At 38.5% G+C, this 26903-nt stretch overlaps 1 protein-coding gene across 1 annotated transcript in view; it reads left to right on the top strand.

Moving 5' to 3' along the window:
• The window catches only part of NBAS (NBAS subunit of NRZ tethering complex), a 3380746-nt gene that overhangs the window by 2152662 nt on the left and 1201181 nt on the right, over positions 1 to 26903 (top strand). The window contains exon 41 of the mRNA XM_044064792.1: positions 2717 to 2946. Within this exon, the coding sequence (XP_043920727.1) occupies positions 2717 to 2946 (230 nt within the window). The remainder of the gene's footprint in view (positions 1 to 2716; positions 2947 to 26903) is intronic.

Raw genomic sequence — 26903 nt, 5'->3', positions numbered from 1 at the left:
TCAAACTTTAACAGGCACAATTTTTTACCTCCATCATGTCTTCAGGATGTAGTTGGAAACTGCAACACATTTTGGAAGCCATTGCAGATGCAAGAAAAACATGCATATTTCACAGAGAAGGCACCCAACAAAGAAACAGTCTGGAGAAACAAATGCTATGAGGCAGCAGTGGTCATAGCCTGACCAGTGCCCTGTATATACTTCAAAAATGTGTACCTCTGTTATTGTTTTTTTTTTTAAATTTAACTTTTCCAGGTTTGCTTTTGTGTCTCTTTTGGCATTCTCTGAAGGGAAGTTCCTGAATGTTTCTCAGAAATGAACTCCGATATGTTAACCTGTGTGCAAGGCAATTGGTACCCAATAGCCAGGTTGTTGAATGCATAAACTGTCTTCCCATATCTATCTGTTCTTGATTCTGTTGTAAAGTGTAGAGAAATCAATTGAATTGTCCTGTTTTGTTGTGAACTTGGATAAAGTTAAATAATTTCTGGATCTACCTTGAAATTATTATACAGTTTTAGTGGTGCTGCGGTAGCGTTGTCGCCTCACAGCAAGACGTTGTTGCGTTCGATTCTCAGAGCATCTTCTGTGTGGAGGCATGCGTGAATGGGTGTGCCTTCGTTGAAAGTTGTGCATCAGGGCTGGTAACTCGGCACTTAAAAATCCACTACCAAACATTTAGCGGACCGGAGTTCCTCTGTGGTGACCCCTAACCGGGATAAGCCGAAAAGACACAACAAGTCTGTCTGCAGGGACTCTGGTTAATCTATCAGCGCATTTTTGGTGAGTTTGGATTCCGATAATTGTCATGTATAACATTCTTAAAGGTGTTAAAGGCAGAAAAAAAACACTTATTTTGTTTTAGCTCCATTATTTCTGAGCACCTTGTTTTATGAGAAGAATGGTTTCCAGTTATAAATCTCAAACTTCTCTCGTAATTTTTTCCCCAATTTAATATTTTCAGGAGATAAACATGATGGAACTGAGGTAACCTAATGATCCTTATCTGATCTTGTGCTAATTCTTTCTGTACCCCCCTTTTCTTTTGATGTAGGAGGGCATGATCTGTTTCTTTCTCATTTACCCTGCAGAACTGTCTAAGGTACTGATATTTATCAGACTGACAGACGTTGCTGTCAAGAAACAGCTTGTTGCTCAGTTTTAAAATTCTTAGTAGTCCTAAATAAAAAAATCTAGTAAAAATTGCAAGAAAGACCCAGGCAAGCTAGAATCTTCACTGTGTAATACCTTGGCTTAAACGTCTGTAGTGGAGGCCCATGGGATCCATGCAAATGACCACTTAAGGATATAACAGTGTTTCTGAATACCTGTGATTTTCTTATCACTTTTTAAGACTTTATGGATATCTTCAGGCCAATAACGCCAAACCACATTAGCTGTAGACGTGCATGTTTCAGCCTTTCTATTCAGTACAGCATAAGTGGTTGTTTGCCTATACTTTAGAAACACAGGACTTAAAATCAGGTCTGATGTCCATAAGCATTAGGCAGCCTGCAAAATGGTTGTGGCAAGGAGGGCGCCATGTGTTTTGTAACACCAGCAAACTTATTTTGTGGTTGCAGGTCTGGAACCCAGACAATATTTTTCTGTGGTTTCAATAAATGGTCCAGTACTCTAAATGATGTAAGTTTACATGTGGCCTGAACTGATGAATGAGTCCCTTTGCATGGTTTTTAAAAATAGCTTAAAAATCCTTGATGTGCAACCCACTGAAGAAGCAGCATCTTCTTCCTGTGAACTTGAACACTTGTGCATTTTTGACTTTTCAAAGGCTGCTTCTTTTTTAGCCTTCTTGAATTCTTTTCCTTTTTTCCTCCTTTTTTGAAATTTAAGATTTCTTCCCTATAACGTTGCATTTATTTTTTTAAACTTTTATACAGCTTTTTATGTACATCCTTTTTCAGTCATGTGAAACAGTAATGCTTTTAGTCTCACTAGCCTAGTATCTGTATTAAACTTTAACTTGCTATGTTGTGATCTTGCTCTGTACAAGTAAGACTGTATGTGAAGTCTTTATGGGTTATCAGTCTGCCATGAGCATACTTGTTAATACATTTGGTAAGGGAAGGTATTCCTTCAAAAGAGGTCTTGAAATGACAATATAATAAAGAATTCATTGACTCCAATGAAACCAAGGTACTGCCAAATATCTAACAGATGCGCCATAGGAAAATACACACCAGTGACAGCTGAAGAGCATAAAACCTAACAATTTTATATATTGAGATTATCTCACAACCTGTTTTATCATCTGTGCTAACCTGAGAACAGCATTGACCTTTGTATGGAAAGAAGTGTGTGTGTGTGTGTGTGTGTGTGTGTTCGCTTGCAAGTGTGTGTGTTCGCATGTGTTTACGTTTATATATGAATGTCTATATATATTTAAATGCTCGCTGTCCTGAGCCTCTCCATAGAGAAAGAGAGATGTTGTAGTCAAATCACTGTCTAAGTCTGAAATTACTTTGGTTCCTTTTTGAATTCAAGGTCTGTCTGGATTACCCATACACAAGATCCATATCTTATTTGGCCAAAAGGACACTGGTCATGCAAGATTTTCTCTTCCAGTTATAGCTGCATTGTAAGGTTGTTAACTGCGCCATTTAGCTACCTCCTGTACTTTAGATTACTAAAAGTGATGACAAAAAAAACAGTCAAGCACTGCTGCTGAACTTCTCATCTCTTTTCTTTTATGCAGACTGACCCCAAAGAACTGATCACTTTAGTCACAAAGGACATTGCAGCCCATGCTACAGTTGATTGGCCCCACGACTGCATATTGCTGATCGAACAGCTGCTTCACTACAATGAATGCTTGACAGATTTGACCCAGGCACAGATCTTACAGGGCCTTGGAAAAGGAGTCGATGTTCAACGGTTTGCTGCAGACAGCCAGTATAAGAGAGAAACAATCCTTGGCTTGGCAGAGTAAGTAACTTTTTATAGTGTAAAGCTGGTCCATTTTCTAAGCCATTAAGAAGTATTTTAAAGACTCTAATTTGTAATTTGCAGTACAGAATGATTCCTTCTTAATTTACCTAAATCCAGATGCCATTTTCATTTGCATACTAATTCACCCTAAGCCTGTAATATTTCTGAGAATGCTTTACCTGTTCACCTTGCCAACATCGATAGTTCTCATTTGTAGCGCTGGTGTAGCATTACATTAACAAAATGTCCTTTGTAAAGTAAATATTGTATCCATTTAATTTCTGCTACACATGACACCAGAGAAATAGTCTAGAAATTGTTAGCTATTGGCAGAGAACAACAGGTACCAAATGTAAAGAGTTATGTTTAGCAAGGTTTGGAACATTGTTCAGCAAGTCAGCTAGAGATATTCAGGCAATTCAAAATAATCTGTTAGATATGTTTGTAGTAATAAATCTAAAATGTGGATAGATACCATGTTTCATAACTCACTGGTTAAATTAAAAGAAACTAATTTTTTGAAGACTGTAAGAACACGTTAATTCGGTCATAAGTGCTGACCAAAAAACTTTTCCAATCTAGCCTCATGAGTGTGCTTCAGCTGCATTAATTTTAGAATCACACTGAAATTTTGCCTTACTTTTTTAACCTTACCATTTTAAATGCATAACACATTCTGTTACTCAGTTGTGCATTTATATTGGAATATTGTATATTTTCCATTTTTGAAATACTGATTTAAATTCAGTCACTTACACCATTTTAGAATGTTACATTGCTTTTGCTGTACACACTGATGTGAAAGTTGCTTAAACTGGCATAGATTCTAAACCAAAGCAGTACCACGGGAGCCTTCCCACTCCTTCAGCACGTTGAAAACAAGGGACTATGTTTTTAGAAGGATGCAGAAGGGGAAGTCACATTTTCACATTAAGGAAAGGAATCAGGGCAATACTTTTCAGAATGTGCTACACTATACACATTACTTGTAATCAGGTACCAGAATATATACAAAGAATAAGGTGGAAGCAAACTGCATGTTGTCAACTTCATCAACATTTACTTTTAGATTCTGTGACACATACAGGATACTAGACCATGTGGTATAGATTTGGGATCTCTAATAGAGAATAAAATGCCAGTCATTTAAAGATGTACTCATATTGTGCATCAGCTTTTTTTTTTCAGAAATTGAGTATTCCCAAATTTTAAGTGTATTATATTACATTGCACAGATATCTCTGCCTGTCTCTCTGGTATTTTGGTGCAGAGGTTTAAACGTGTGCATGATATACATGTACCCTGCAGTAGTCCTTTGATTCCCACAACCTCAGTTTGCTTACTGTGTGACCCTAAGCATGACACTTAACCAGAATGCATTACCAACAGAGCCTGTAATGTGTCCATGTGAATCAGTAGTCTACCATGGTTAACAGTTTTTATATTGTTTTATATCAATAATATTTGCATTCTGGCATTGCTTAAAACTGCATTTCTCTTGTTGTAATAGCAAATGTTTTTACATATCAGATACAAGGCCAGAATATTTTATTAGTATAGTAGCAGTATATTTTGGTTTGATTCATTGGAATTAATTCTTTTCACTCTTCTAAACTGTCTGAATATGTAAATGACTTGAACAATTTTCTAAACTTGAAATATTTGAAAAAGTCTGTCATCTACACTTCTGATGCTGATGTACTAAGAACTGTCATTTAATGCATTAGTCTCTCTGGATGAACTCTGATAATGCCACTTCGAACACCTCTTTTGTATATATCTCTTTGGACAATTATCTGCCTTCCTCAGTGCCCAAGGCACACAAGTACATTATTTGTATTCATGACACTTACAGTGAGGCATATTTATTTTACCATGTTTCCAATTTCTTCGTAGCAACTTTCCATCTTCAGAACAAACAACATTGTTCGCAGAGCTTCACAACTCGGTCTTCTGGATGCTTCTCAGAGGAACTTTACATTAATCTTGCCCCCCCCCCCCTCTTTAAAGAAGGCATGCATCATGTTCTGTAAATCATAATAATAGTGTTGGAGCCTTTACAGCATTCAGAATACCATAATGCAAATCCTGGCAGTCTTGTCTTCTGTGTCCTCTTGTACAGTTTGAATTTTGAAGCTGGAAATGCAGCAGCGCAGCACATCACCTCCTGCGGTATCCATTATTTCCTTAAAAGTGACTCTTTCGTTATATTGTATCATAGATCAGGTTATAGAATTAGAATATTTCATTTCTTTAACACATTGTGTAGCTATATTGTCCTGGAAATAACTGTGTGGGGCACTTTGTGCTGGAAATGGAAATTGTAGATCCAGAAATTCTGCTTGTTTCTGACCATAAGGAGAACAGCAGAAAGCTAAGTAGGCACATTGTGCTACATTTTTACATATCGCAGGGAAAACAGTTTGAAGGGTTAGTGTAGTGACAAAAAATCTTTTGTATGCCCCCAACTTGTTCTTCATTAGGACACAGGATAAGGTATTGACAGTTTTGAAACTAAATGAAAGAATTGAGTAAAAGGCAGAGATTGGTGAGTTGCATGATTTTAGTATGACATAGAATTATCTGTGGTACTCAGAATGATACAATGGCAGACATATGTAGAATGAGTGAAATTATTTAAATGCAAGTAGAAAGCTAATGGAAAATTAGATACTGTAATTTTGCTTGTTAAAGCAAATGCAAAATATTTGGCTAAAGCAGTAAACATGAACTACTATATCAGTGAGAATCATGAAAAGCATGGAATATGTTTCATTCTTAATTTCTGTCCAAAGCATTGTTTTAAGCAAGATAAAAGAAAATGCATTGCACCAAATCAGATATGTAATAGTTGTGACAAAATATTTAATTTTCTGTAGTTTGTAGAATGTGTGAATCTGTTGTAACTGACAACAATGTACATGATGAAACAAAGCCTTTGAGATGATTTACTTGTGAGTACAGCAAATGAACAAAGAATGTATAGGCATGCAGACTTTGAAATCAGAGACTCATGCATAAATCTGTTCAGAGAAGCTCAAAAGTTATTAAAATAGGGTACTAAACTAACGGTACGATGCACTGTAATGTCTGCTGAAATATTCAGAGTACTAAGGATGAAAGAGAGCTTATTAATGCCTTCCATGCACAAGTTGTTTATTTGTTCAGGCCATAAGATGTAGTTGATCAGAAATTGCGTACATGTAAATATAAGAATAAATAATACACTGTTATGTTTGAGATAATTGGGAGAGAAGCTCTCCATATATTAGGTCTGGTTGTTTGACTTGCCAGACATGCAGAATGGTAAAGAGTAGAGTTCATAATGTGTATGTAAAGAGTGATAATTGGTTTCATAACTACAAAACTTTATTTATTTGGAGTTCATTATATCCTGGTCAGTCTTACCCTTTTGTTAGTCATGCAAGCTGCAAGGAAAGATCCAGTACCTTTCATAGAAAAAATGAAAGAGAGTCACACAGAATGAGCATATGTGCATGACTAAGAAGCAGATTCGGTAAGTGAATAGCATGATTTTAGTGGCAAAGTCTGACAAGCTTTGTATATGCAAGGATATGTAAGGCTTAAATAAATCCGTAAATGGGGAGCATTATCTGACTTGTACTATAGAAGACATTATATTTGTTAATGCTGTCCCAAATACGAAGTACTTCTCTGTACGTTATGCTGTTAGTGGATTTTGGTAAATCAGTTTGATTAAGAAAGTTCCAAGAAATCTAAATGTCATTCACGTGTGGGAAGATATGGACTCTTTAGAATTACATTTGACATTTTATCAGCAGTTAAACTATTTCAGAAAACTGTTGTGCAAGTGATTGAAGGACTTGAGAGGACATTATTAATATTATTAATGATGTGTTGGTTTGGGTACTTGGCTAGGCTTAGAACCCCCCCCATGGATCATTAGCCTAGTAACATTGTATGAATCTGTGTAAGCATGACAACACTAACACAGTTATTGACTAGATTAAGACAGTACAACTTCAAGGTGACCAAAATTAAATATGAAAAGAGATTAAAGCAACAAAAAGCCAAAAGAGATTACAAAAATAGAAACACAGAAAATGTCGAGCTAGAAACAAAGCCAGACAAAACTAATGATGTAATGGCTGCATACTATAGCATACTGAATAAATTCACATAGATACCCTAGACCAGCATATAACCATTTTCATAAGGGCCTCATTTTGCCACAGTTAAACACCGAAGAGAGGCAGCATCTAATGGAAAACATTAAAAACTAGAATATCAAGGATGATGCCACGAACAGATGAAATGAGATCTGGAAAAGTACAGGTATGGCTGTAACAAGATTCTGAAAAGACTTATTTAATAGAGTTCTTGAAGGTGAGAATACCACCTTCTCTTAGAGCACATATGCCTTGATAGTTGTGCCAAAACAGGGTACAGGTTCCTTGGACTCCAGCTTCTTTAGACCCATTTGTATTCTTAACCAAGCTTGTAAAATGTTTGCAACAATTTTGGAAAAAAGGCTAAAATTCTAAAGAAAACAATACACTGGGATCAGTGTGGTGTCATGGAAGGCAGGCAAATGTCCAATAATATAGTAAATAGAACATTACAGATGGATGCTGTATTCAGTAAGTAATGAATATGTTACTATACTGAACTAAAAGGTATAACAAATCGGGTTCCTGTTACCTAATCAAACTTCCAGAAGGTTGAACACCAGAAGTTCAAACCTGGAAGTTAAAAAGGTGAAAATGTCGAAGCCGCAGAAGTCTGAATTCTTTGCCAGGGAAAGAATTTGGTTGGACGTTTCTGCGGCTTCAACATTTTCTCCACTGTGGTGCGAAGGTTACAGAACGGGTTAAGGTAATTCTGTGATTATGACGGACGTTGGGGTTAGGGTACGGGTAAGGTAAGTGTGCGATAGTGACGGACTTTAGGGTTAGGGTGCGGGTAAGGTAAGTGTGCGATAGTGATGGACTTTAGGGTTAGGGCGCAGATAAGTGTGCGATAGTGACAGACCTTAGGGTTAGGGTTTGGGTTAAGGTTAGTGCATAGGTAGTTGTGTATGTAAGGTTTAGTGTAGGTTTATAAGGTTTTTGGTGTGCTTGTGTTGTGTGTGTATTTTTCACAACAGCAATTTTTTTCCCTGGGAAAAAATTTGCTGATCTGATGTTTCGATGTTATTACATTTCGATCTTCCAAGTTCGAACATCTGGTGTTCGACCTTCTGGAAGTTTGATAATGTAATATGAACCCTAACAAATCTACTGGCTGACAAATGTAGCTCCAGTTTTACCCCCCTTACTCACCCGACATCCCTCAAGAAATACCCTTAACTTTAGCTCCCCCAGCTGTCCCTAATGAACAGGTCCTCAGTGCAGCCTCCAAGGCCAAGAACAATGTATCAGTGCGTCCCAATAATATCCCAGGATGCCACTTTAATAGCTTGAAACATGACCTTTCCAGGCTAGTACAGTCAATATTTAACTGTAGCCTCTACACAGCCTTCATGGCAAGTGAATGGAGGACTGCAGCTCTCAACTTGTGCAGAAGGGTAGGCCATCTATGGAGCCAGGGAATTGTAGACTAGTCTCATATGCAAAGCCGTGAAAATGATAGACAGTTACATAGGAAACCTTCAGAGACTGAATCCAGCCCAGTGTGGTTTCAGCAAGGGCAGGTCATGCCTACTCAACCTGGTGGACATCTTCAAGGTCGTCACCAAAGCAGTGGGCAAGGGCAAAATGGTGCATACTGCCTACTGTGACCTGGCCAAAATTTTCAACATAATACCCCTCTTGAACATTTTAGACATACTCACAAAATTATGTATAAACCCCTATGTCACTCTTTGGATAGCCAGCTGGCTCACAGATACAATCCAAGAAGTTAGTATGCTGGAGTCTACATTCAAAAAGAGGCCAGTTACTAGCAGAGGCCTTCAAGGCTTGGTGCTAGGGCTACTCCTTTTTGGCATTTACTTTTCTGAAGCCAAGGCCAAAGTTAATGGTCTTTGGCTGACCATGTTTGCAGATGATTTGCTTTAAATCCCATAAAGACACAAATAGGTTCATAGGTATGTACTAGGCTATCTGCCCAAAGGCATTTATAAGCCTAGCCAGAATGTGTTGGCTTTCACCGCCCCCTTAGATTAGTTCCCTGTGCCTCTGTCCAGCATAACCACTGAAGTGATCCCCAGGGTAAACTTTCTGTTTCCCATCCACTCGTCAAGGTTTCTGTTGAAGAGTGTTAGCGAGGAGTTCTGCCTAATGTAGACTGGAATCTTGTTCCAGAGCATGGGAAGTCTCTGGGACAGGAATCTATCCCTCCAGCATGTCCTTTTTATTGTTGTGGTGAGGTTTAGATCCCTAGAGCATGTGGCTTGAGGGGATAAGCTTTTCTTTAGGTGGAGCATGTCCATCAGTTCTGGGTTGGACATGGCCTTGTATGTCAGGCAGAGATCACCTCTGAGAAGGCAGTATGCAACTGAGTACAGCTGGAGTTTCTTCAGTCGAGCTGTATAGGACATCTGTTTGAGGCCAGTGATCCTCTTGGTGAGGTACTTCTGTGGTCTTTCCAGTTGTTGCAGGTGTCTTGTAAGATACATCCCAAATGGGATGCTGTACTCTATGATGGGTCTGATGAGCGATGAGTAGAGGGGCACAATGACCTCTCTTGATCTGGATGCGAACCCTTTTGTGATAACGTGGGCCACGCAGAAAGATTTTTTAACCACTTTGGCAATGTGATTATCAAAGGAGAGATTACTATCTGCTTGGGTCCCCAGATCCCTTATTAAGTTTTCCGTATTTAGGGGACTACCACCTATGTGGTAGTTTGTGGTTACTTTGTTTTTTCCAAAGGGGATGACTGTGCAGTTTTTTGGCATTTAGCTTGAGGCCATGATTTTGACACCAGGTATCCGTCTCAGTGAGACCCTTTTGGAGGATGTCTGTGCCAGCCGGAGAGTCCATTATAGCCCCTAGTTTGCAGTCGTCTGTGAACTTGGTCACCCATAGTCCTCCTGTGCTTGCCTGTACCTCTGAGAAGTATATGCCAAACAGGAGGGGTCCTAGGACTGAGCCCTGGGAAATGCCACTTGTAACGGGTTTAGAGTCAGACCTGGCTCCCGCAACTCTTACCATGTGGGTTCTGTCCGTGAGCCAGTTGGCAACCCATCTTGTGACGTAGGGGTTTATGTTCTGGCTGCTGAGCTTGTCTATAATACCGGAATGGGGAATGGTGTTGAAGGCCTTTGCGAGGTCTAGGTAGGCTGTGTATACCACCTTTCCCTTTTCTATAGCCTTGTTAACTGTCTCAAAGAAGTCCACCAGGTTTAGGAGGCATGATCTGCCCTTAACAAAGCCGAACTCGGTAGGGTCCAGTGTTTGGAGATTCCCAATGTCTCTGTTAATGAGTTCCATGATGATGCGCTCCATAGCCTTGCAGACCAAACTAGTCAGGCTTATAGGGCGATAGTTTCCTGGGTCTGTTGTGGCTCCACCTTTGTGGAGCAGAATAACTGTTGGCTGCGTGCCACTCTATGGGTACGTATCCTGTGGAGAGGCTGAATTTGAACAGTGTGTTTAGGTGAGGGGTTAGTTCATCTTTGAGCACATGCAGGATGCAGCCTGGGACACCGTCCGGTCCCATTGATGCTGTGTTTTTGGCTTTGGAGAGGGCTGTTTTAACCTGAGTGTCTGTGATTTCAGGGACTCTACATTCTTCTGGTATGGTTATGGGCCCTTTTGTGGGTGAGAGGAGGGTGAAGTTTGCGCTGAACCTGTTTGCCAGGATGTTGGCAATATCGGTTGGTTCAGTGTATTTTCTACCGTTCTCCACTAACGCCGAGCAGATCTGAGTATTGCCACTTAGATTCTTGACATAGCTAAAGAATGCCTTGTGGTTATCTTTGGAGTCCTTGACAATTTTTCTTTCGAAACTCGCTTTGGATGATTTTATAAGGGATCGTAATTTCTTGCTGATACAGTTCAGGGATGTCTTCCCTTCTTGGAATTTTACTCTTTTCTGTACTAATTTCCTCCTTCTATTGTATAGCTTGTTTATGGCAGGAGTCCACCAGACTGGTTTCCTTTTGTTGGAGGAGTGAGTCTTGGTTTTGCTTGGGATAGCACGATCCATGCATTCTTGTAGGTGCCCGTAGAATGCATTAGTAAAGGATTTTGCAGCTTGGACAATGTTATCCTTTAGCATGGGGGCTTTGAAACTTTCCACCTCGGTCTTAAGTAATGTGAAGTTTGCTTTTGAAAAGTTTTTCATGGTGGTTTCCTTGTCCGGGGGTGGGGTCGGAATGTGAATATCCAAAGTGATTTGTTTATGGTCAGATCTAACCAGCGAGGGGTTGATCTCCAGTGTGGAGCACCGGTTGCCCATGTTGGTGATGACCAGGTCCAATATGTTGTCACCTCTGGTGGGATTGTTGATCAGTTGATCCAGGGCGTTTGAGTTTATAAATTCTAGGAAATGTTGGGCAATGGAGTTAGTGCTTGAGTAGTTCTCCCAGTTAATGTTTGGGTAATTGAAATCACCCAATATTAGGGTGTTTGGTAGGACCTTTATATTTCCTAGTGTTTCCAGAAATGCGGAATGGGATCCTGGGACATGGTGGGTGATCTGTAGCAAGCTACAATTTGAATAGCAGTTTTGCCTGTTGTTAGTTGCATGTGGATGATCTCTGAAGCCATCATGCTGTGCCACTAACCTGGAGGTGTGGGTATCCTTGATGAATATGGATACGCCCCCGCCTTTTGTATTTCGGTCCAGGTTCTGTGGCAGAAATGTATGGTATGAGTTGTAGCCTGGTAGTGCTGGGGTGCTCTCTGGAGCCTTAAACCAGGTTTCTGTTACTGCACATATATCGATTTTCTCCATACTGAGGAGTGCCTCGAGTGTGTGCATTTTGAGGTTTAGACTTCTGGCATTGAGTGGCATTGCCTTCAGTTTTGTGTTACTTGTGCTATTTATGGCAGTGGGTTTGTCTTTTGCGCCTTACCTAAAAAAGGCACTATGGGGTGGCAAGAGCCTTGGTCAGTATTTGAAAGCCTAAGGGTGACCGGTGCAAGCCGTCTCTAGCGAGGCAGCGTGGCTTGTCGAGCATGTCATCCCAGGCGGACAGACACTGGATCCCCTTTGAATGACACCAGAAACTTAGCCAGTTGTTGAAATTGATAATTTTTTCTTTATACCGTGGTATCATTCTTGGTGAGGGCAGGATGCTACTCAGGGTCAGGGTCATACCGGCCTGGGCTACAAGATCAGAGAGCTCTTCCATGTCTCTTTTCATGTAGTCCAGGGAGGTACGGCTCAGGTCATTCACATCAACATGGACAATGACAGAGTCTTATTTGTACTTGTTCTGGAGTGACCTGAGTGCTTGTGTTATTGTGTTATGTTGTGTTATGTATCCTCCAAGAAGGCCTAAAATAGATAACTGGTGCCAGAGTCACTGTCAAAAACTCAGTGCCAAGAAGTGCATAATAGTTTTCAAGGGCTGGTGTCTTTCCAAAGGGGATACTATGAGTAGACACAGTGGTCTGGGATTTGGGAATGCATGTAAAGATTAACCTGGCCTTTGACCCTCATGTGTCCATGGTGGTAAGGAAATCATTCTGTGTTGGGCAATTTATAAGCAGAGGTATGACATTTTGGTCCAAGGATTTCATTATTTTGCTGTACTCAGCCATAATTTAAATATTCATTGAGTGCAGCGCTTCTTCAGTATGTACCCGACCAGGCATATGCAACACCTAGAGCGCCCACAGAGGATTTTCACAAAAAGAATACAGGGCAAAAACCACATGTCCTTTGCAGACTGCCTCAAAGTCCTATCCCTGCACTCTGTCTTCTACAGACTGCTGAGAGGTGACATGTGCCTGGGCTACAAGACATCCTCTGATCCTGCTCTGATGGACCTGTTGCACATCTGCAAAATGAATGGCATCAGAATTACTTGATCTAGGTACATAAACCTCATCTACAACATAAATAGAACATGTTGGAAAGGCAGGTATATATATATATATATATATATATATATATATATATATATATATATGTATATATGTATACATATATATATATATATATATATATATATATATATATATATGTATATATATATATATATATATATATCAGAGATATTTGCACTTCTGTGGAACAGGCTTCTCATCCATACCTTGACCAGTGGGTGAGGAATCAGAAATGTACCCCTAGTCTGGCACCTATGCCTCTAGCAGACAGAGGCAGCCTATTAATGACTGACCACCCATATCCAACCATACACATACCCCTTAAAATAACCCTAGGGTATCAACAATTGTCAGATACATTTGGGAAGCATGAGTGGGCTAAATAGCCTCCTGGGGTTATTAGACTAGCAATCACCACCTATAAGCCTAGATGCAGAGGTGTTTGAAAGAGTAAGCTGGAAATTTATCTGGCACATTTTAGAGGTTCCGCAAAGCTTGTTAAGGGTAATTCAATGCATATAAGAGGGTTAGCAAGCAGCTGTGAAGGTTGCATCAGTAGTACAATAAATCTAATCTCTCCACTCTATACTGACTAGTGTGTAGCTGACCTAATTTAGCAATTCAGTCTTGCCTTATTTTACACTTAACTTGTCCTCATCTTCCCTTAATGCCTTGCAGACTCTACTGATCACCTTTTTCTCTGTTACTATTTCCAATCTTGCCTGTATAATGAATTGTACTGCAGAAAGTTTACTGACACTTCCCCATTGTTTTATTTTTTCTTCTTAGTTCTGATATTACTCCCAGAGAAATATGCTTAGCCTTCAGGTATGTGACAAAGTTGTGTAGATTTAAGATATTTGCTTAATAGTGCCTACATAGTATTTTATATACCTGCAAAACTAGAAAAATGTTACTGCAAACAGGGGGCTCTTGCTGGCACTGTGAAGGACCAAATAGGGGTGACTGCTCAGACCTACAACCATACCTAGAGGATCCAAAGAGGTCTATTAGGTTAACATCCGATGGAGAAACATTTCTCGATAAGGGCATGTTCCTTTTGAGTTGAAGTAAAGCCATAAAGTCTAAATTCTCCAACGCATTGATTTGCTTATCACTAATGATAGCAAAGAAAGCAATAACTTGAAAATGGAAGACTAACAACAGGCAGAGGACTATAGAGATAATACAAGTAAAGAATGAGGCCAAGGAGATGGAAGTAAGGACTAATCATTTTAAAAGGGGGAAACTTTTGACAAATAGCATAAGTGAGACTAACAAGATGGGGAATAATTGCTTAAATTCAAATGTAATTAAGATTCCTGATTAAGACGATCGTTTAAGCATGGACCAAGTAAACAGTATGGATTTCTTACTTGCTTTAAGATGTCGCCTATCATATAAAGACACTTTTTAACTATTTCTGACCCACACGTTTGATGTATTTACTACTATATACTGTCTGTAGGATAATTTGGTAGTACTGTATTGCCATATCTTTTGTCAGAAGGTTATAAAGAAAATTGTTCATGTTCCTAGTAAAACAGATATCTCACAAATCAACCATGTGTGTGTGTATATATATATATATATATATATATATATATATAGACGTGTACGTGTACACCCTGCATACATATTACATAGTTGATGTACCAGTGTACATTTCTGGTGAAATAAATAGTCACACTAAAAGAGACAAAATTATTATATATATATATATATGTATATATATATATATATATATATATATATATATATATATATATATATATATGAAAGCAGCAATACAGAATAAATATATGGATCAGATTTTACCTTTTGCAGGCTTAAACACAAATTGTGAAAGAGATCCATGATATAAATACCTTTATATTTGGATATGCAAATACTTATGACATTTCTGGGTATGATGCAATATTTTTTAATTGTATTCCCAACATTTCTAAAATAAGTGTGAACTTAAGAAAAAATTGGAACAAGACATGGGATACTGTTGGAGAGAGGGGCAATAAAATAGTTTTCAGGTGCTCACTTAGTTGTATGTGCTTCTGCACTGAATATTTTTATGTGCATTAGCTAGTTGTACTAGAGCAAGTCAAAGTGGAAATGGTGCAGTGATTTTTCTACAAGATTAACCAGTTGCATATGGGTCATGGGCATTTCCTGATTGTTAAAAAAGATAAGCTCACATAGAGAAAGAGCTGCTTGTTGCAATGTGTAGCTGTGAGAATTAAGTAGAGAGTGGCCATGAGATTTTAGAGTATATTTAAGAAGTCATTGTAAAAGGCACCACCCAAGTTGCAGAGAATGCTGTTATTTTTACGGAAATATGACTTAAGAATGAGTGACATGCCAGGAGGTGACTCATTCATACTTGTAGGAGCAGAAAGATTTATTTGGAAATGAAATGTTAGTTAATTGTGTCATAGTGCAATATACCTGTGACAGAAAAACTTAACCTCTTGTGGAAACACACTGTGAACTATCCATAAATGAAATTAACTCAAAAGATTTTGTCCTTAAACAAGACGTTGGACCTAGTGGGCTTACACAGTTAAGCATAAATAAAGAACTTGCCATGAAAGGTTGTTTGGAACGGAAGAGTGCTTATAAGGGAGTAAATTCAGCCTTATGTTTCATTTAAAGAAGAGATGACTGCACTTGCATTCAAAGCTTGTTATTTAAAGCAGGTATGTTGATTATTCCAAATCCTTTGAGTACAGAGATATAAGAAAGAATACATCTCACATGGTAATCATGGCATGTAAAGAAAGAATAAGTGATGTATTACAGGCCAAGAATGTTTTTGCAGATAGAGCAAGTAGTTCAGGACCTTGCTGTGTGCCATGCTTGCTGATCCAAGGGGTGCAGCCGAGTAAGACAAGTGCAGACATATTCCTTTATCAAGAGAATGTAGATTTTATCTTTGTTATCCTTAGGTTGAAATTCCCTGAAGCCATCATATTATGTTGAGCCCTTGTGTCAAGACAGAATCTTTGTACTGAAAGCTATTGTTTCCAGATGTGGTGATCCAGATGCTGCATTAGGTAGTGGTCCACTGTTTTTTACTGCTGAGTTCAGACCTTTTTCAGAGAAATGAAAATTTCATCAGTTTGCTTTTACTGCTAAGCACATTCAAATGGCCAACTTGAGAGATGCTTATGAATTGTGAAGTGCTTGGATAAAAAAAAATTGCAGAACATTTGTTATTATGGTTTCAGACTATCACATAACATTGCTGTAGTACAGAAATACTCCCCTGCAGAGTGCTGGACTGTCTTTTTTCTCCTTATTTACTAATGAGTTGTAGAGTAAAAAGAAGGATTCCTGGTTCCAGTAATGACAGGCTGACATTTTCCCATATCTAATGTTTATCATCTTGATCACTACTGCAGTAGCCTTAGATATATGGGTTGTATCCTGCCAAAAATTTAACAGCCAGCCAGCTTCCAAAGCATTAGGGCACCTCCCACATGCCCTAAACATGAAATTGTTTATTTTACTACTTGGGGCTGTCAAAATGTTATAAAGTACATTTTACTATATGTTTGTGTAAAAGAGTGACTTTTGAAGACTTTACAATTTTCTGGTTCTTGCTGATTGTTTTCCCTAAGTGGCACCATTTTTATTTCGACCGTGGAACACAATACAGGATCCATGGTCAATCCTTTTTCCAGCCACAAAAAGAATGAGTTAAACAAGCAGTCTTTTTGACCTCAGCAGGCAAGCAATTTGCTGAAGTACATGTGGGTGACTCTGACGTGGCCATAGCTTATTCTTGAGACCACTCATCTTTTACACTGGTTCCCTCTCGTGTAGTACCTTTAGCCACAGTAGACTTGGTAGCCATGTCCTCTGTGGCTGTTGAGGTCAGTGGGCAAAGGGGAGCCACTGTTTTTTAAACAAACAACCCCCCCATCTTTATTAAATTACCACTTATGACATAGGCAATCATAGATTTATATAAATGAAAATAAACCATATTGGCATATTTGCAGTTGCAAATGTTTTGCATCACGTATAATCTATCCAGTCATTGTCAGTCATACATTACAAAGCGTATTCAATTCCTGCCTTTCATTAAACCTCATTCCTCCTCCAAAACATTATTTTGCATGTATTATTCCCATGGTTCGCAGTTTTTCTATGTAATTTGCTCTCACGCTTTTCTAAACATCCCACTTCCATTTGTTTTATCTCTGTTGCTATGTTCACTGCTTCTAGTATAATTGGTTTAGACTTTGACTTCCATTTTCTAATAATCACTTTTTTGGCAGCCACCAGAATTTAAATCCTGTATCATAGCTCAAAACATTTCTTTATTTACACCACCTTGTTGACCAAGCAGTATTTTTTTAAAGTCTTCCAAATGAGTACATTTCTAAAATATGCTCCCAATTACCTCTTTCTTCTGATTCATAACTCCAACATTTGCAATCTACATGAGGAAAAATTCTGTGGCGTGTGCTTGAGGTAGAAAAATACCTATGCAAAAACTTAACAAGCAAAGATCTTAAATTGTCTAGAATTCTTTGCATGTTCGGGAGCCATGCATATATCCTGCCATTGTTTCTTTATGAGTTGCTTATCCAATCTGTCTTTCCCATCCTTTCTAACCTCCTCTGGTTGATTCCTATAGTTATCATACAGTATTTTATATGTCCTACCCATTTTTAACAGCAGCTTCTGTTCTTGATTCTACTAAAACTCTACCAGTGCTATTTTTTTGCTTAGGATCCCCCTATTTATTTCTCTTTGCCTGTAGTCAGTCCTTGAAATGGAAAGTAATCTCTAGCCTTCAGTCCAAATGAATTCTTGGCCTCCTCCTATTCTGTTACCTTACCTTTCCCTGTCTAATTATTTGCTTCCAATACCTTGGTTCCTTTGCCAGTTTTCTGTGGTAAATTCCACCCCCTTCTTGCTTCTTCTCTGTACCCCTAATTTTAGTCACCCCTATCAGCAGGATCACCTTTATCCATCTCTGTGTTGGCTTAGTTCTTAGAATACTTTCTGATATTTTCTGATTAAAATGTTCTGTATGTTTATTGTTATTCTCCATAAACATCTGCATCCAACACCCCAGTCTTGCCATGTTTCTTCAGCTTCTCCCTGTTTCATCATCATCCCTTTACAGTTTGAATTGTAGCTTTTGGCTTATGCTATGTATATGCGCCTTAACTGTGTAGCTGTGAAATACTCCTTCAAATCAGGTAATCCTAAACAAGCTTGTTCTGTTGGAAGGATCAGTTTATTCTACTTGACTCTTGTCCTCTTCCTCTCCTAAATAAAATCCTTCAACTGCTTTGTAATTGCAGTCCATAACCTCTCCTCTTGTTGATAAAAATATGCCTGACCTGTGTATAAAACTGAAGGGACTAAAACATTTTCACTGCCTGTATCTTGTTATCCATATCCATAAAACAGTTTCCAGATTCTCACTTTTTATATCGTCTTTTGTTTAGTCTCTTCCCACAGATCTTTAGCTGCCATAACAGAATCATTTTAATCCATATTCCCAAGTACTTAGTTTTATCATGTCCCCATAAATATGGGTATTGCTGAATAAATTGTTTGTGGGTACACAGTTTACTACTACTACCTTTGTTTTATCTTCATTATTTTTGTATCCCAAAAAGACTTGAAACTGTCTCAAAATGTTAAACAACACTGAAACATCCTTTTATGGTTTTATCAGGTATAAAATAATGATGTCTGCAAATAAAGCCAACTTTTCTTGACTACAATATCAGTTATATTCTTGAACTCCTGAGTCCCTTATTTATTTTTTTGTCAGTGGTTCTAAATATAACACAAATAAAAAAAGGGAAAGAGGACATGCCTGCCTGATTCACCTGCTCAAACACAAATTAGAGAGGAAGCCCTCACTTTAATGTTTGCCTCCAAGCCCTCACTTTAATGTTTGCCTCCAGTCCCTCATATATCCTCCGAATCAAGCTTAATAATTTTAACAGGGAATGCAAATGCTTCCATTGTCCTAGTCATGAAATCCAGCTTACTCTGTCAAATGCTTTCTCTGGATTAATACCAAACAACAGCAACAACAGTGGTATTTTCTTACATTCTGCTTCCCTTTGGATCATCATTGTTCTGTTAATGCTGTCAAATGTTTGCCTCAACATACAAAACCACATTGATCCATATCTATCAATTTTGGCATTATCTTTGCCATTCTTTTAGCTAATGTAGACATAAACAACTCACAATCATGGTTCAGAATCAAAATGGGCCTGTATGAAGCTGCATCTGATGGGTCTTTACCGTGTTTTAGGTATTAAAACCACCACCGCTTCCAGGATGTTGATGTTTCTCCTCTTAAAATACTGTTAAACAATACCTTCCAGATCTTCATCACTTTCTTCCCTCCTAGCTTCCAAACTTCCACATAAATACCATCTATTCTTGGGGACTTCCCTGTAGATTGGTTATACCTCATCATTTTTATCTCATCTCCATCTACCTAACTGTATGTAATTGAGCCTCATCTACCTTGGCATGTTTAGTTCTTCCATAAACAGAAAAATTAAGGGACGGTCACAGGATTTTCTCATTTTTATGATTCAGACTCAGAAGAGAGCTCAGTTTTCTGATTCCGACTGTAGGGGTTTCTCTTTTCTGAAGGTATTTCCAGAATGCACCAGTGTTTTCACTGGGAGTTTGTGAGGCTTCTCAGACTCTCAGAAAATACTGTGAGCTATTACAGAAGGAATTTCCATAACGTTCAACTATTCTCTGAGTTCTGTCAGCTCTGGAGGATGTGTGTGTCTCTGCGTATGGTTTTCCTGATAAATCAGCCTGCTGCCCCGAAATATTTATTTGACATTTGTTTACCAGGAAAGTCCAACTGGCCAGGAACCCATTCTCAGCGGAGGCCTGGGGTGAAAAGCTCCACAAAGTAAAAAAAAGACAAATGACTAAACTGTGCTAATTACATTTACATGTAGGAGTGTAGTTCAAAACAAGTTACATGTTGTTCTGTTGACATACAGGCAGTTGGTGATTATTTACAGCAGTAATAATCACAGCCAAGAAATACAGAGAATGTAGATAGTACAGCTGGTTTATCTAACTAAAATCTTTCAGTAGGCTGTTGGTACACACAGTGATTATGAAGTTTGTGTTGTTTGATAGACTTCCACAGTGATTTTTAGGTACACCTATTGAGAAGGGGTTAAGAGAAAGGGTTAGGCAATAACATCAATAAGACTAACAGCTAAAAATGCAGACAGAGATGGGGAGCTTAATAATCTGGCTGCTGTTTTGTTTGAGGGGGAGGGAGAAGAAATAAAAATGCAAGGGAAGGTAAAGGGTTGCTTAGTTGTTTTGAAACAGTGGCAGACGCTAGTATCTTGGAGGTGATTTTTTTAGTGTGAGTTTAATATTTTTGTGGTTTGTTATAGATCTTATGTTAGTTGGTAAGGCATTCCAGAGGTTTGCTACAGTATAGGATTATAGACATTGGCCTGCTTTTTTGATTGGTCTGAGTAGGGTTACTAGTTGTCTGTCTTCCGATTGCAGGGACCTGGTGGGTTGATAGGTTTGAAGGAGTGAGTTGAGAACTGGGCAGTTATTGGGTTGATGTATAATTTTGTGTGCCGTATTGAGTTGTAGGTGATGTAAGATGTAAGGAAGTTTGTGCCATTTGAGAGCAGTGAGAGCTGTGCAGTGGTGTGTGTTATGGGGGCATTTATTGCAAATTTAGCAGTTTTGTTATAGCAGGATTCTATTTTATTTTTAGGGTAGTCTGAATGTTTGTCACAATGGGAGCACCATAGAAGAGAGAGGGGAGCAGGTAAGTAGAGGCCAAGGTGGTTTTAGTGGTTGAGGTCATGAAGTTTTTGTGCCAGTATAGCATTCCTAGTTTGCAATGAGTTTTTTTGATTGCATTGAGGATATGTATATCAAAGGAAAGTTTATTGTCTCTGGTCACACCTAGTAGTTTGTCTTGGGAAACCACTTCTAATTGAGTATTGTTAAGTGAAGTGATTAAAGTCTGTTGAGAGGTTTTTGGGAGTGAAAAGGAGGGGTTTGGTTTTATTTGGGTTCAGCAGGAACTGTGCATTGTTTAACCAAGTCTTTATGGAAGTGAAGGTGATTTGGGTTAGATGCTGAAGGTTTTTTATATTATTGGAGGAGGAGATGATGGTAGAATTGTCAGCATTATTGGGTTAGGGAGCTTTGGGGGAAGGCAAAGTGAAAGTTGTTAGTACAAATGTTTAAGAGTAATGGTTCAAGAACAGACTCCCTGATGAGCGACGGTGCTGTTAGTTAGGTAGTTAGAGAGGGTTCCCTGCCATTTTAGGAATTGTTGTCTGCTTGTTAAGTAGCTGTTGAATCATTATAGAGATGTAGGAGAAAGGCTGAGGGTAGAGAGGTGTTCTAATAGTTTTGGGTGGGAAACAGTGTTGAAGGCCTTTGATAGATCAGGTAGTATTACTGAGGTTAGTAGTCTGGCATCCCTGGCTTTGTTGTCTATATCTGTGAAGGAGATTAATGCAGTAGTTGTACTAGGTGAAGGTCTGAAGCTATATTGGGTGGAGGTAAGTAAGTTGTTTTGTAGGGTATGATTAAGTAGTTGCTTATGTATGCATTTTTCTAACAGTTCGTATAGAGAGATAGTATAGCAATGGGTTGATAATTATTTATGTCATTACACTTACTGCCTTTATGTAAGGGGATTATTATGGATTTTTTCCAAATTGTAGGGATGTAGGTTTCTGAGCTGGATCAGTTGATGAGTATGCTGACAGGATAAGCTATGGCATTGGTGGCATATTTTAAATACTCTGATGGGAGGTCGTTAGTGGAGGGAGAACAGAGTTTTAATTTAATAAATAACTTGCGTATGTGGTGAGTGGGTACAGGTTGGAGAGTAAGGAGAGGAGGATGTTGATCAGTTGCAGTTGTGTCCTGTGGGAAAAAGGAAGATGACGATGGGTCTTTAATAATAATTTGGGAGGGGCTGGGATTGTGCATGGGATGGGAGTTAATGGGGTTGTTGGAAGGACTGAGTAAATTATGCAAACTATCTATGAAGTGTGTTTTGAAAGCTTCTGCTCTTTGGGATGGAGTTTTATTGGTATCAGGGGATGGGTTTTCTTTGGCCCCAGGGGTGAAGAGCTGAGATATGGTATGCCAAAATTTTTGAGTAGTTTTATAGTGCTTCTTATCATTGTTTATCATTTTTTCCCCGCTTGGTTGCATAGCTGTCTGTACTTTTGGAAATCTGGGTCATTTTTGTTTCTTTGCTATTCCTACCAGGCGTTGTCTCTTGTTACTTGTAAATTTTTGGTAGGCTTGATGTTTTCCAGATTTTCCAAGGGATTCTCTAGCCCATTATCCAGTTTTGGCAAAAATCAAAATAAATGGTCTTTATAAAATGCAGATAAATAGATGTTTAAGAAGAAATGGCAAGAGGGTTCCAAAAAGAATTCAGGAACCTCCCAAAACCAAGGGCAATCCAACAAATCAAAAAGACTTTTTCTTTAGGGGCCACTAATATCCAGGGTACCTTTTAATATTTAGAAGGAATCCCCCAAGATCACTGTGGTGACTCCCTTCGGGCCCAGACAGTCGTGATTGTTCTTCCTTTTGGAAATGGCCAAGGGCAATTACGACAAGCTTCTTGACTAGGTCTACTCGCGTAAGAACAGAGGAAAGGGTTTGATTTTAGAAGTTTTCTTGAAGCAGTAACTTGGTCCTGTGTACACACATTTACTAGGCATTGCAATCTTGATTCCCTTACTAGGTCTAGTTCAGGCTTTGCTAGGACCTTTCCCCTGCCACCTCTGAAATATAGGAAGCTAAGGTATAATGGGCTAGAGAATCCCTTAGAAAATTTGGAAAAAGGAGGGCTGAAAAATCTTAGGAATAACCCCCCTCCTCTAGCCTGCTATATACCTTCTCAGTCTCCCTTTTAACATTCTGTTCCCTCGATCCACTTCTCCTCTTCATGTAAATCCCACCTCACCACCACACTTCTTCTTAGTACACTAATTTCTCTTCTCTAGTAATCTACTAACAAAGCACAATAACACCATGGAAGCCAAACTAAAAGCTAACCACTGTGCACCTTCTGTCCTTAGCTTTCAACCTGAATGTTACCAGTAACTATGCTTCTGACTGCATGACTCAAGCTTGTGTCATTATATTTAAGTACAGTCTAATCAGATATTCTTAGCTTAATGATATAATAATCTAATTGTGTATTTATGTAAACTCTAAATCTTTAGTATTATATAAGAATTAGAAGTGCATGTATATACGGTACTAATTGTTCAGTCTCATATAAGTAACCAACTGTATAAATGAGTAGCCAAGTTATAAATGTGGAGCTTTTCTCCCCGGGCCTCCACTGAAAGCGGGTTATGTAACCCAAACGGACTATCCCGGTAAACAAATGTCTAAATGGTAATCTAGCCATACAGCTAAGACAGTGATTATTCATGTTTACTTACATAGATGCACTTTCCTGACCTTCGGAAATTAAAACGGACCATTTTTTGCACATTTTGATTGCATTCGTAATGCTGTAGTAAACCTGCTTTATTGATGTTATTTGGTGTTGTGTGAAAAGGAAAAAGAACACAAATACTTTCTCTCTTCAGCGTCAAACTCTAGTTTCAGTAGTTCTGTCGCCTCAGAAGAAGCCCTACCAATCATGAGAGAGTCACCTGAGCTCATTTGGTCATCCTAGAGCTATAAGACCAAGCTAGTTTTATACATAATGGCTACGTTTGTCTCAGGACTTAGCTTTTCAACAGTACATCTGCACAGAGCTTGCAGATTTTATTCAGCATTTTTCCAAAGTTGTGCATAAATCTTCACACTTGAAACTACAGTGACGCATATTGATAGGAATTTGCAAGAAGGAGTAATATAAAAATTATTTTTAATGATCTTTATTGAGCAGTTACAGGAAAGAGTAGATGACCAGGAGAACCGCATGCTGTGAAAATACTTGTTTATAACATGGTATAGTTTCTGCTGGACTTGGCTGCCAAAAATCCTTCAGCTGGACTGTTACCACCCCTGCAGTGAATGACCACACTAGAGATTGTATGCGCTACTCTTTTCATATTAAAAAAAATATTCAGTAGTGATAAGATTTCAGACCTGTCTAGAGCAGGACATGGTACTAAGGGAGACCTCGGCACCTCTCAGAATTTCTTATAAAGGTTAGCCTTTGTACTCTGACACTGATTTTTCTTTAACCAAACCACTAGAACCAGACAGAATATCACCATCTGCTTTTATTAAAGAAGTAAAAACATAAAGTGCCTTCATCCGCAAAGTAAAAAGACTTCATCGGAACATTCATATTCAGTGATATACATTATTTAAATACAAAATCCAGCCACATGACTTCTCATTAATTAATACTTAAAGGTGCATTTACCTATCGTTATCTTTCACTAAAGATTAATTAACATACATAACTATATATAGGGATATTTCATCCTTTATAGAGCAGGTGTTGGGTAATTATTGCATTTTCTTCAAGGGATTATATTTCCATCAAAGGACAGGGGTAGCTGTGGCAGCTGTATGTGCCTGTGAATATAGTTATGGCACACTGGGAAAAGAACTTTGTCTTCAATTCCTCATTCATCATTGTTGGAATTTATATGTCTTCTTCTTGGATGACATTTGTTTTTTTTTGGAATGCCAGTACAGAGATTGGAACAGTTTTTGGAGTATGTAAATAGCACTACTGATTTTTTGGAATTTAACCATATAAGTTTGGTAAGAGTATTAGTTTTCTGGATGTCTGGTTAACAAAGGATTTGGTAAAGTGGACTTTTAATTCCAGTATATTTAAAAAATACATGTATTCCAACACTTATTTATATTTTGTGTCTGACATCCTTTTTATTACAAAAGGTCAACAGTTAAAGGGCTGTTGAAAAGAGATAGAAGTTTTAAAAACATGTTGGAAAATCAAGTACCTATTATAGGATATCAAAGGAGCAATAGGAAGGGTACTTACAAATGTGGCAGATGCAACCAATGTAGACATGTATTGTTGGGAGATATGGTGTACGCATCCAGTTTTAGTTAAATAAATAGGAAAGGTCTCTACAACTGTAGTTTTAAAAGGGTTGTCTGTGTGGCATTCTGCCAAGTATACCCTAGTGTCTTTATAGGTAAAACCGAGAGGCTTCTAAGAGAATGTGTGTGTATGGACATATGTACGACATTAAAAAAGTCATCCTTTGCAATGCTGTAGCCAGGTATATTGTGACTTCTTTCCTCCAGTTATATTCATACTCCCTTTCTGCTTCACTTTTACAATTCCTTTTTAGGCTTTCCTAACTGATTACAAATGTGAATTGTGCCTCAATATAGTAGAATTTGCAAATGTGACCATCCATTATTTTAAGTATTTTGTGGTTAGATATGTCTGATGTTTTCTGTATTTGTTTAACTGTGTGTGAAGTTATTTCCCAAGCATAGTATGACAGCTTCATATGAGGTGGCATCTTTCCAACCCCCTTTTAGTTATTTCTCCTGGCATCACTCAATTTGTCAACTTGTTGACTGTAGCAGTTATGTCAACGCATGCACAAATGTCAGCAGTGACCTCCGCTCACATTTTGACAGCTGTGCATACAACATCTAATTTTTCTTCTCCTTGTAGGAGACTGCATAGCAATAGAGTAGAATCAGTTGAATTTCCTTCTTTTGTTGCGTCAGAGACACTTGAGTGGTTTAAATTGTTAAATAGTTGGCTGGTTTGGTGGTGATGGGGACACACAAGAATGTCTAAAAGCTGAACTGCTGAGACACATGAGATTGCTTTGCCATCCTGTTCATTGCTATACAATGACCCCTTTACTTCACCTATGGTGGTAGTAGCAGATTCCCTCTTATTGAACTATATTTTCATGCTGTGTTGCTGTATCCTGTATCTTACATGCTCATTGATCTCATTTTTATCTCTCCCTTCATGCCCCCCCACACACACACACACACACACACACACACACACACACATACACACACACACACACACACACACACACACACTTCTCTTGCATCCTAAATATAACCATAGGTAGGTACTAGGCTATTGGCCCCAGGGCCTACACAAGCCTAGCCAAATGGTACCCTGGCTTTTGCCACCCAAGAAAATGATTTTCCTGTGCCCCTGTCAAAAAAGAGCCACAGAATTGATCCCCGGGGTGAATTTCCTATCTCCCATCCAATCATCAAGATTTTTCTTGAAGAGTGCTAATGAGGAGCTTTAGGAAGCATTAGGAAGATTTTTTTATATCTTTATATTTAGTAATCTGGGCTTCTTGCTAGTGACTGTTAATGTAAGCACTGGAGTTCCTTTTCCCTAAATGTCTGTATTTACTGCTTTTTCTGTCTAACCCTTTCGTCTTCCTTCATCTGCCACCCTTACTTCCCCCCTTTCTTGTATTTTTCTTTTTCTTGTCCTCTCCTTGTATTTGTTATAATATTGTAAAGGAGAGCAGGTTTCCTAATTGCATGTTCTGAAGTTACTCTTAGGCTGCTTTATTTAGTTAACAGGTTATAATTTTTATTATTATCTAGTTGCTAAGGGCACAGGTGGAGTACGTTTTGCTTGACAAGTGTGGATATTCTTCATACTTTAATTATATGGCTCGATCATTCTGCAATATTCTGCCATGAAGAATGGAAACGTTTACACTTTTTTTAACATTTAACTGCATTACTATGGAATCTTAAGTACCTTATCGGAAATGTCCATTATTCGGGATATTCTTCCTGGAAACATAGACAGCTTGGACTTTGCATCCATTCCATGTTATTGGTGCATGCCTACCACAGACTTCCAATATAGTTCTGGATGTCCTTGTACATGGTTCTTATTTCTCCTCTGTTTTTCCTGTATACTATTACCTTATTATCTATTAGCCATCAAACCCCCTCCAGTGAGTCTTGAGCCCATTCATTCGG

Source organism: Protopterus annectens, chromosome 1.part0 (genome assembly GCF_019279795.1).
Source record: "Protopterus annectens isolate FY-2018-M chromosome 1.part0, PAN1.0, whole genome shotgun sequence".
Classification (NCBI taxonomy): Eukaryota; Metazoa; Chordata; order Ceratodontiformes; family Protopteridae; genus Protopterus; species Protopterus annectens.
This window is presented reverse-complemented; position numbering and strand designations above follow the sequence as displayed.